Raw genomic sequence first — 11,352 nt, 5'->3', positions numbered from 1 at the left:
ACATTAGATACCTATAATTGATTGAAAGACTACATCGAGTATAATCAAATTTAATGCGCTTATCTTCGCGTCTAACGTCCTTTGTGGAACTTGAGAAAATCAAGTCACTTCCTTCATCGAAGGCCATGTCGAAAATACCAGCCAGAAGTGTCTGTTAGAACGACTTTCCTTCGATTTTGTTTCACGGACTGATGAGTATATAAGCACGTCATTCCTTGCACGGATGCATGTTGTTGATATTCGGTCAATATTACGGATTGTATTCAACAGACCAACAGTCTGACAGATATACGTCAACAAAAACCCAATCAACCTCCACTTCTCATCAAATTACAGACTCAACCCTCTACCCTTCTGCTAAACTCAAATACACCTGTACTTCCTCACCTCCCACGCCAATGCTGCGCACACATACCCTCATCATCACAATCCTCGCACTCTTCCAAATCACTCATCTTCACATCACCATCTCCCTCTCTACTCATCTTCCTATGATACTCCCTCCCCAACCCGCCTGCCCAAGCAAATTGCTCATTCCCAAGACTCAACTGACGCTGCGTATAGGACCTGGTATGATACGCTGCATGTCCTTCATGGAGATGATTATAATGCACTTGCTCAGCGTCAAATGCTCTCTTCTCAACCGGCGAATCATCTTCCCAGCGCGACTTCTTCTTGATATACCCATTGCCGCCGCGAGGATACACGCTTACGTTCGGCGGCTGCACATCTAGTCCTGCTGGACCTAGCGTTCGCGCTTGTGGGCAAGCTGTTGGGAGGTGATTCTGATTGCAAAACATACAAGGTCTCAGTACGTAGCCGCTCATCGTCAGAACTTCACCTCCACCACCTCTGTTCTTGCCGTGTTGCTGCGGACACTGCGATGCATAGTGTGGTCCTTGGCAATTTCGACATACAATCGGCGAGCCGTCCGGCAATCTCCCGCTCTGCGCGGTACATTCAGCATCTTTGTGCCAACCTAGACAGGTAGAACATGGACGTTGGAGATTTTTCTGCGGCTTTGAGGTTTTGCAATCGGCGGTGGTATGGTTTCCTTTCTTTTTGCATATCTTGCAATAGATGGACCCTTGGGGTTGCGCTTGATTATGTCTATTGGAGTTGGCTTGGTTATTCTGATTATTTTGGTTCTTCTGGTTGTTTGAGTTGTTTTGAGTGTTTCGACAATCGGCTGTGTTATGTGTAGTCGTTTTGCAGTTCTTGCAGTACTTCTGAGTGTTGCCTTGTTGTTGGCCGTGCTTTTCAACTCGTCCGCCTCTGGTGCTGTGGTGGCTGCCTCGATCGAATCCTCTGTTATTACCACCACCTCCATGATCTCCTCCACCTCGATCGCCTCTGTTAAAACCACCGCCTCCTCGACCCCCACGATCTCCCCCTCCACGGTTTCCTCGGTCACCTCCGCCTCGCCCACCACCATCACCGCCACCGCGATCACCACCTCCTCGACCACGTTTCTTTCCGCGACCCATGATTTGCTTTGTTGGTAATAATGAGTTGCCAACACTATCCAACCACGCTAACAGATATTCACAGCCTCGAAATCACAAATCCAACTTTTGATACCCAACAATTTGATATCTTCGCGAAAATGTTGGTAGCTGAAAGAAAACCTACTCGGTGAAGCTCAATCATTTGAGAGTAATATGGGACAAAGAAATTCGATGAGCTGAAATTCCCGATTAGGCAGCGAAACAATTTTTCCTTTGTTCTCGACGGCAATACCGAAGATACCTATAAAACTGTTGGAATGTGGAGACAAAGGAACGGATTTTGTAAGGTGCATAAACCGAGGTAGGGTATGTGGTTGATGACAATGAAATTGTAAGATCTTGATGGCTTCACTGTGCTAATACTGAGAAAAAAATACAGATGTCCCTATTTTCTTTGCGCTCTAAGAACTCCTTGACATGGAAAATATGAATCGATACCTTTGATGGGGACTCGACCCGTCGTGTTATAGATCCAGCCTTCCCATTCCAGCATCCATTTCGGCCAAAACCCACAGGATCGAAAACAAAACAACTTTAATTAAGTTGATTTACCGTCGGAGAGGGCTTCTTCAAATGTGCTATTTGGGATTGGAGGAGATACCTTGCGACTGTTGCCATGCTCGAAACCGGATGCCGAACTGAATCTGCACACCTGAAGCGAATGGCTCCTCAGTCTCTCCTTGCGAGAGTTTTGCCGATGGCCAATTGCGAAACAGATTCCAATATAAGCTCTTGGACGGAAACACCTCCGCAGTGCAAACGAAATGGCGACTATTGGAATTGGATCAGCGCAATTCGTCGCAGAGTAACAATACGAACTAACCCATATCTCGGTTGCCAATGCTTGGTGGGAACTTTTCCCAAAACTCGTCGTACTCGTACGATTTAGACAGAGTTCTCGCAGATATTCAGGCGAGAAAGTCGATGTTCTTGCACATGCTCACGAAATGGCCCCCTGCGCGGCACTGCGGCAGACATTCTGGAAACAAGCAGCCGGGCTGGGAATAATACGCGGTCCGAGGGCGAATACAATGCGGGGGATACCAGTACCAGGTTGCTTTCCATACCACCCCTGAATCGAATTTACTTGCCGATAAGCATCATTGGATGTGATCTTTCAGCTGGTCAGGGCAGACTTGGAAGTTGGCCATCGCTTAGTTTGTGTGTGAATTGTTGGGAATTTCTGAGTGAGTAGCACTTCTCGATTGGGGTGCAGAGGCTTTTAAATACATATTTCACGGTCGCGTTGGCTGTTTAAGGAACTGGCCCCGACCTGAGATGGCATGCTTACTGCAGATGATCACTTTGAGTAAATCTCCCCCTTTGCACTACCAGCGATCACCTCCGAGGTGCGTACGGACTGCGTAGTGCAACTAGTGACCCAACCAACCAACTGATTCGCTCAAAGGGGCTTATGGGGGCTGCCAGCACCGACACTACACTAAAAATGGAAAGGCTTGATACAACGTCCCGCATCTCCAACCTGACCCATCCGGGAAATTTTGCACATGAAGAGAGACAATCCACAGTGAATCAATCAACGTCTATCAACATATTGACGCATCCATTTTGGGATCCCATTACACGCAAATAATATTGCTTTTGTATTCAATTGAGCTTTCATGATTCCGCTGCAACTTCCCTAACTCGCTCAAACACTTGCGACATCCACTCGAGGCCATCGCCGATCTCATGTCTCCTGGACCAGGACACGAAAGCATCTTTCAAGATGACAACCAAGCAACAAGATCACGTCTCTCACGCTTCAAAGACTCATTCATTCCTCTCATAACACCAGCGATTCTTAACAAAAGTCCACGGAAACAGCTTCATCCAACAGCTTATCTTGACGGTCTCAGGGGGTTTGCGGCCTTCCTGGTTTACTGGCAGCACCACCAAGTATGGGCGCGCGTCGCCATTTCAGCGGGTCACATTTTTGAGAATGGATTTGGTTACGATGGACAGTATTACTTTGCCTGTATACCATTCATCCGAATACTTTTCACTGGAGGTCACGTTGCGGTCACCACTTTCTTCGTCATTTCCGGCTATGTATTGTCGATGAAACCGTTGAAGTGTATCCATGCAAAGGAATACACCAAATTAGAAGACAGCGTTGCTTCCGCGTTGTTTCGACGATGGCTGAGGCTGTATATTCCAGCCATTGGGACGACCTTTGCGTATTTCACCATTTGGCATGTTTTTGGAATCTGGACTGCGTATCCGAAGCATCAAGATACTTATCTGGGAGAAGTTTATAATTGGTATCTCCAATTCAAGAAGATGAGCTGGGTATTCCAAAATGAGAAACCTGGAGAGTCATGGTTCGAATACAACTTCCATCTATGGTCCATCCCCACCGAATTCAGGGGATCGGTTGTGATTTACTCTCTCCAAATCGCCATCTCACGATGCACTCGCAACGCCAGATTAGCAGTTCAAGTAGCACTCATGTTCTACTTCCTCTTCATCGTAGACGGTTGGTTTTGCGCCATGTTCATCGGTGGCATGTTCATCTGCGACCTCGAATTGCTCGCCCAGAACAACAACCTCCCATCATTCTTCAGCATATTCCAAAAACACAAAACACGCATCTTCCAATTCCTCTTCATCTTCGCCATTTACCTCTCCGGCGTCCCGAGTTATAACCCCTTCGACATGCGCATTATTCAGAGCACCCCAGGATGGTACTATCTCTCCCTCCTACGTGCCCGAGTCATGAACGACTATAAATGGTTCTACCTTTTCTGGTCGAGCATGTTCATCGTCTCTTCCATCCCTCACCTCCCTTGGTTCCGCAAATTCCTGGAATCGAGATTCTGTCAGTACCTCGGGCGTATCTCCTTCGCCCTCTATCTAGTCCACGGACCTATCCTCTGGACGCTCGCGGATCGTATGTACGCCGTCGTCGGCTGGCTGCGCGAAGACCGCAACGAGGGGTTAAAACCTTATGAGAATCTATTCCCAGTCAGTAAGAAGGGGCCACTGGGGTTAGAACTTGCGTTCTTGGTCCCGCATTTGGTGATCTTGCCGTTCACCTTTTGGGTTGCGGAGATTGCGACGAAGGTGTTTGATGAGCCGAGTGTAAAGATTTCGCATTGGGCTTATAGGAAGGGCCTGGGGAAGGCTTAGGGTGGGTATTTTTATTTGGGATGGGCTTTTGGGTATGGCGTACTGTGTATAGGTATGGATGGTTAGGATGGTGGGGATTGGTTCCATACCTAATCGTCAGGGGGTAGGTTAGCAAATGCTGGAATTTGCTTTAATAGGGTAATGGAACACTTACTGGGAAGTGTTCTACGTCGATCGAAGTCGCGGGAGCGGTACCAACAGAGGTTAATAGGGTCCGGGATTTGACCACGAGGATAAGGACACGAGTGTATAATATTGATTGATAGCTGGGGCAGTATTGGGGTTCTGTACATAAGGCGAGCTGGTAGAGAAAAGCTGCAAAGAAGCTTGCATAGGTACCTAGGTAGTAAGTAATAATCTTTGTATAGCCTAGCTGATGTACCAAGCACAGAACCTTGGTTTCGACGATGATCGATTCCAGCTCATGTGGAAAAAGAAAAGATTGAAATATTCTAGATCGTAGGTGTGGCCAAGTTGAATGGGTTCAAGATCTTCTGTCTGTTGCTCGTTGATTGTGGTGTCACAAGAAGCAGGTTTCCGCTCCAGGAAAGCGCGTATGCGGCCACCCCAACACACCACCTGGGCAGTTCACGAACTTCATCTTCGATTATTGACTTTAAGTCGCTCTTCCTGTTTGAGACTAGTCTGTACAAAGTCCTGTCAACAAACTTAGGCTAGTAGCCAGCACTCCTCTTCACTTTCACTTTCACTTTCGTTCTCTCACTTCTACCTCTTTGTCTCTCCCATCCCTCACACACGCTCTCTGTCCCTCACACACCCCGTCTAAAGTTTCGATTTTGATTCAAATCCATCACTACACCAAAATGATTCCAATGAAGGTGGCATACTGCGAGGACTGTAAAAAGCCTTTCGTGTCACCAGAAGCTCTTCTCCAACACAAAAAATACACTCTCAAGCATAAGAGAAAATCCTGCCCATCGCCTTCATCTTCAAGAATAAGCAAACTGAAAACGCAGCCTTCAAAGATCAAATCACAGGTGTCAGCGGCAGTATGTTCTTCCCAGCCAGCAAAGCCTCAGAAGGAAGTCACAAGTGCCGCGCAGCTTGATCAAAAATCCAGCTCACCATTGATATTGAAGCAGCCTCAAAGCGCAGTTGGGTCTAGCTCTAAGAAGTTGCAAGTGCAGGGGAATAAGGAAATTAAAATCCAGGTCGCAAGCCTACCTTGGTCAACTGTTCTCGAATCTGAGCATGAGACTTTGCTCGAGACTCTATCTCAACAATGTCATTCGCGTCAGGACTTGGAGAACAGCGGATATATCGTGGACTCATACAATGCTTCGATCTATATGGATACGGAAAAGTGCAAGAATTACAACAGTAAGTCGGTAGATCCACTCACAGAACTGTCCTGATCAGAGTAGAAAGAAATAATTCCAAGCCTTTGGGGAAATGTGTATACCACCCTGAGAAACGAGACAAATCGGTAAGTCTGACTTCCCAATCCCTCTGACTTCCAGACACTCATTTCTGAATTTAAAGAACCCAAATAATTCTTACAAGTGTTGCAATACGACAAGTACAGGGTGTAGGACTTCAGCGACACACGACTTCCAAAAATCCATCCGAGCTATTCAACACAAACACTTCCGTAATACACCACCAATCTCTGATGGAGCTCAGAGATGGTCTGCGGTAACGCTTGATTGCGAAATGGCCGGCGTAAGCGGCGGTGCAAGCGAGCTAATCCAGATATGTGTCGCTGACTTCATCACTGGCAAGGTATTGATGGATCAGCTCATATATCCTTATCAACGCATCACCCAAATGCGCCAAAAAATCCACGGTATAACGAAACATGCGCTCCAATCCGCGGCTAACGAAGGACGTACACTTTCCGGCTGGCGTGCAGCTCGAGCAGAACTCTGGAAGTACATCGATGATAACACGATCATCGTAGGTCACTCTCTCGAACATGATTTAACTGCGCTGAGGATCATTCATCCCCGCATCGTCGACGCAGAGATGTTGACTCGATATAAAATCGCGCCCAAGTCAAGAAAATACGGTCTAAAAGCGCTCTGCTCTGAGCTACTAAAGCTGGAGATTCGTGCTAATAAGAAGGCGGTTCATGATTGTATGGAGGATGTTATGGCTACTAGGGAGGTTGTACTGTTTTGTTTAAGGAAGAAGAGGGAGTTTGGGCGTTGGGCGGGGAAGAAGAGGCGGGAGGAGGAGGAGAGGAAGAAGGAAGTGGAGAGGTTGAGGAAGGAGAAGATGGCGAAGAAAGAGGCGCAGAAGGTGGATGAGAAGGAGAAAGTTACCCAGGACAAGACCGATTCCAAAGATAACATGCTCAAGAAAGACAGAGCAGTCAAGCAAGAGAACATCCTTCAAACAAACACCATCGCCGCGAAAGAGAAAGCCATTACCAAAAGCTGGGTAGATACGACACAATCCGAGTGGTACAGGAAGAGAATCCTGGAAATGGGATTGCGCGATCGGGCTGCTAAGAAGATTAAGAAAGATGTTGAAGATGAAGATCCGGAGGCGGGGCTTGATGACGACGATGATAGTTACTGGGATGATGATGATTCTGAGGATGAGGATTATGAGGATGAGGGTGATTAGGTGGATGGGCAGGAAGTGGTAGGATGGAGGGAGTGAGGGTGTTAGATATTGTGTAAGATACGAAGGTTATATACCTAGGGACTGGGTATGATCTTCGCTAGGTCTGGGCTGATTAGGATGATGTTGATGTGCTTATGTATTTGATTTGATTTTATGAAAATTTTGCTGGGTGTTTTTTGATTTAAAAAGCCCTTCATAAATAACGATGCTTTATCTCTTTAGTTCATCGTGTCTCGGTGTGGGGTAGACAGCTAATTGAGATCTCAGAAACGTGGATTGGAAAATCAATCGCTAACATGCCTTACACAGCATCTCTCACCCATCATATCTCACCCAATGATACACCACCACCTAGATACTGTCCTTCTAATCCATCAGTCAGCAACCCTCCCCCCCTCTCGCTCCAAAACGCCTCGCTTAATTGGTTATTGATCTTCATGTGGGACGATTTCTGGGGGACGGGATAAATGAAGTGGGGTATCTGCTGTGAAGGTAGGGATGTGTAATGTAACACCCCGCATTATCGTCCGAGAGTTTGAGGTTGGAGTATATTGAGGGGTCGGATGGTTATCGTGGGGGAAAGGCTTGTTTGGTTTTGTTTAATATATGTCTCTTCTTGAGAAAGATTATGTTAAGAAGAGTGACGTGTTTATTAGTGATTAACCTTTGAAGTGCGGAGGTTGTTTTGATAGATTTGAAAGAGGAGAGGAAGTGAGGAGAGAAAAGCAAGGGAGGAGAGAAGAGGAAGAGAGATAGAAAAGGAAGAGGAAGATAAAACAAGAGCAGAAGAAGAACGGAAAGAGAAGAGAAGAAGAAAAGGGATAAGCAAGTGAAGAGAAAAAGAAGGGGGAGACAGAAGTCAAAATGGGGCAAATCCTCCTCCGTCCTCAAGAAGAAGAAGAGTTGCGAATCGCGGAGGAAGCAGAGAAAAAAGACAACATTACTCGCAAACCCCATCCCGACACCAAGCCTTCAAACCCTCTTCACACCGAGAAACCTGTCGACGATACTCATGATGTCCCGATAGGACCGATTCTGGTTAAGGTGGATTCGTATCGGGATGATAGGTGAGTTGCTTTTTGGGATTTTGGGGGAGGTTGGGTTGGGAGGGAGAGTTGGAAGCTTGTGAGGGAGAGGTTGGAGGTTGGAGGTTAGAGGTTGTAAGTGCTGATGAAGTAACAGACATGTTGAATTGACTTGGAGGTCTTGGGTTGTTGTGTTGTACGTCCTTCTCACGCCCTCTTCCCCCCTCTCCTCATACTACATTCCGTAGACGAACTCCGCTGATTGTACTGTTTTTTGGTGGGATAGTGTGAGTTGTTTCGCGTAAGTCCCCCCAATTAACTCCCAGTGGAGATAGTTAGGAAGGGTGGTGTCTTTGAGGCGCGTGGTCGAGAGGTACTAAGAACCCATAGCATCACAGCACAAGTCTACGTCGTAGTAGCAGCCGGTTCGGTCATAGGATTCATAATCCGCGACTTAGGTGATCCTGAGATCGCGGGGTGGATTATACAAGTACGTCTCCTCCCCTTTCCCTCCCCCTACCCCCATCCTCTCTACCCACCATCCTCCCCCCTCCCCAACAACAACCCACTAACCTCACACTCCAGGGCCCCCTCCTAATCCAAGCCGTCCTCTCCCCACCCCTAGGCCGTCTCTCGGACGTGTTGGACAGAAAATACCTCGCAATAATCCCGACTTTGCTATCCCTAATCGGCGCCATCATATCCGCGCGCGCCTCCTCCATGCCCACCCTCGTCGGCGGCGGCATCCTCATCGGCTGCACGCTCGCCACATCGAGTATCACGCAGGCGATCCCGGCGGAGGTGCTGCCGTTGAAGTATAGGGCTATTGCGAATGGGGTGGCGGGGTTGGGGGGGAGTTTGGGGGGTGTGATTGGGAGTTTAGGAGCGGGTGCGGCGACAAACGCGAGTCCCTCTGGCTGGCGGAATATTTTCTGGATCCAAGCTGGGTTTTTCGGGATTACCATCTTAGGCTTCTTTGCTTTTTATCATCCGAGGAAGGTTAATCGACCAGAGAAGCTATCGTGGAGAGCGATTTTCTGGGCGTGTGATCCGATTGGAAGTTTGTTGTTTATTGTTAGTGCAACGCTGATGTTGCTAGCGTTGGATTGGGTGGGAGGTGTGTATGAGTGGAGTGATAGACATGTTGTTGCGCCGTTGACGATTGGACTTGTTTGTTTGGTTGGATTTGGGGGGTATGGTGAGTGTTGTGTCTACGGGTGGGTAGAATGAGTTGAAGCTAATGACAGTGTGTAGAGTGGAAAGGCAGACAAGATGGACTTGTAGCCCATGCGTTCTTTAGGGGTGGACCTAATTTTCCGTTGTCGGTGTTTGCGTTTGCTATTGAAGGGTAAGATAAGCAGAGAGTTGATGAGCGCTGCTAAAAGAAGACAGGTGGATCTTTTATAGCGCCGTCAACAGCATTACACCGCAAGTAGTGCTGAATCTGGGATTCGAAACTTCAGCATGGAAGATATCTTTGCGACAGCTATCTTTCACGGGAATGGTGCTTCTGATGCCGTTTCCAATTATGTATGTTCAAAGTCTCCAGAAGCAGTGAGACATCTGTAGACTTGGCTGACTGGAATTAGGTGGTATGCTACCAAATATAAGGATCTCAAGTCACCACTATTGGTGACGTTTGTACTCTTCCTGATCGTGTTAGTTTTGTCTACCTCAAACCAATGGACAACAGAACTTACTCATCTGAATAGGACTATCTGCTACGCCAACATCAATCCCTCAATGAACCATGCTCAAATCGGGTTCAACATCATTGGTAAGTATTGCCTCTGCCTATACCCATATTTCAAAGTCGCGCTCATGGACTTACTCTGCTTCACAGCTGGAATCGGTCAAACCGGTCCTCTAATGGTCCTTCCAGCACTCATTCAATTCACATCACCTCACGCCTTCCTCTCTACCGCCACAGGCCTCGCATTCTCAGCTCGTGCTCTCGGCGGTGCATTCGGCTCCGCAATCCTCAACACCATAATCAACAGCGAGCTCTCCCGTTCCTACGCTCGCAAAGTCTCAGCAGCCGCCCTAAATGCTGGTTTACCTACCACTTCCATACCCGAACTCCTCGAGGCCTTCGCATCCGGCAAAGGATTCGAGAGTATCCCTGGTATTAATGCTGGTATCTTGCGAGAAGCGACTATCACAAGTCGTGAGGTGTATGCCAGGGCGTATAGATTGGCGTGGTCTAGTATTATTCCGTTTGTGGTGCTGGCGTTTGTGGCGGTTGCGTTTTTGAAAGGGGTCAAGGAGTTGATGACGGAGCATGTTGAGGCTACCGTTGAGAAGGTTGAGGATAGAGAGGAAGTGAAAGTCTAGGAAAGAGGATGCTGATATTTGAAGACTGATGAGTTTTGGTACCTAGTTAGTCTATTATTTGATACTGTCTTTAGTTGGGATCTTGCGTAGCCAGCGTAGCATGATTGATTCCACAGCGTCTGTGACGGGTATTGAGCCGTACAATCGGTCAGCATTCCACGACTGGCAGGGGCATTCAAATTCATATGGTGATATCCCAGCAGCCAGATATCGCGTTATCATCAGTAAATGATATTCGTGTGTCTTGTATCGAGCTCTTGCATGTCTCTTGTCTTGTGTGGTTGGATGTTGAGAAGGAACTGACCCACTGGGATTTTCCCGGAATAGGGGGTGGCACGTGCTCATTTATGAATTTCTATCCCAACGGCGATTCTTTTCATCATCAACATCACCTATCCACAATGCAAATAGACACAAAACCTTCTCGAAAACATGACGTTATACTTTCACATCTCAGTCTGTGCCAGATTTTCTACAGCTAATTCCCGTTACAGCGCACTAAAGCGCGTTGGACAGCGCTCATGAAATCATGCGAAAACATCTTTCCAAGGGCACTAAGCCGATCTCGCGCTTTGCCATTGACTTTACACTTGTTAATATTGTTACAGATTACCCCTCTACATACAATGGGCTTAGATAGTACTAATTCTCGAGCGTAACGAGATCACGATGCCGAATGCAAGCTAGCGATATTGGGCCTACTTTGTACCAAATGGAAATATACATCCGAAAGCTGATTATCTACCTTATGTACCAAAGTA

The 11,352-nt window shown here is 47.3% G+C and overlaps 4 protein-coding genes across 4 annotated transcripts; 3 read left to right on the top strand and 1 right to left on the bottom strand.

The window, feature by feature from the left end:
* Window positions 1–383: 383 nt before the first annotated feature.
* GLAREA_11496 (uncharacterized protein) lies at window positions 384–1,487 on the bottom strand (the record flags this gene model as incomplete). The annotated part of the gene is made up of 1 exon (XM_008089639.1): window positions 384–1,487. The coding sequence occupies one exon, from the start codon at window positions 1,485–1,487 to the stop codon at window positions 384–386; it is 1,104 nt and encodes a 367-aa protein (XP_008087830.1).
* A 1,713-nt stretch (window positions 1,488–3,200) lies between these two features.
* GLAREA_11495 (uncharacterized protein) lies at window positions 3,201–4,640 on the top strand (the record flags this gene model as incomplete). The annotated part of the gene is made up of 1 exon (XM_008089638.1): window positions 3,201–4,640. One exon carries the CDS (start codon window positions 3,201–3,203, stop codon window positions 4,638–4,640), a length of 1,440 nt encoding a protein of 479 aa, XP_008087829.1.
* Window positions 4,641–5,464: 824 nt separating this feature from the next.
* GLAREA_11494 (Ribonuclease H-like protein) lies at window positions 5,465–7,232 on the top strand (the record flags this gene model as incomplete). Its single annotated transcript, XM_008089637.1, has 3 exons — window positions 5,465–5,981; window positions 6,026–6,087; window positions 6,144–7,232. 3 exons carry the CDS (start codon window positions 5,465–5,467, stop codon window positions 7,230–7,232), a joined length of 1,668 nt encoding a protein of 555 aa, XP_008087828.1.
* Window positions 7,233–8,096: 864 nt separating this feature from the next.
* GLAREA_11493 (MFS general substrate transporter) lies at window positions 8,097–10,591 on the top strand (the record flags this gene model as incomplete). The annotated part of the gene is made up of 8 exons (XM_008089636.1): window positions 8,097–8,299; window positions 8,648–8,747; window positions 8,843–9,455; window positions 9,512–9,605; window positions 9,650–9,787; window positions 9,847–9,915; window positions 9,970–10,034; window positions 10,101–10,591. 8 exons carry the CDS (start codon window positions 8,097–8,099, stop codon window positions 10,589–10,591), a joined length of 1,773 nt encoding a protein of 590 aa, XP_008087827.1.
* Between the last annotated feature and the right edge of the window lie 761 nt (window positions 10,592–11,352).

The sequence above is a fragment of the Glarea lozoyensis genome, assembly GCF_000409485.1.
Source record: "Glarea lozoyensis ATCC 20868 chromosome Unknown GLAREA8, whole genome shotgun sequence".
NCBI classification, from domain to species: Eukaryota; Fungi; Ascomycota; class Leotiomycetes; order Helotiales; family Helotiaceae; genus Glarea; species Glarea lozoyensis.
Note: the sequence above shows the minus strand (reverse complement) of the source record. Positions and strands in the feature narration are given on the sequence as shown.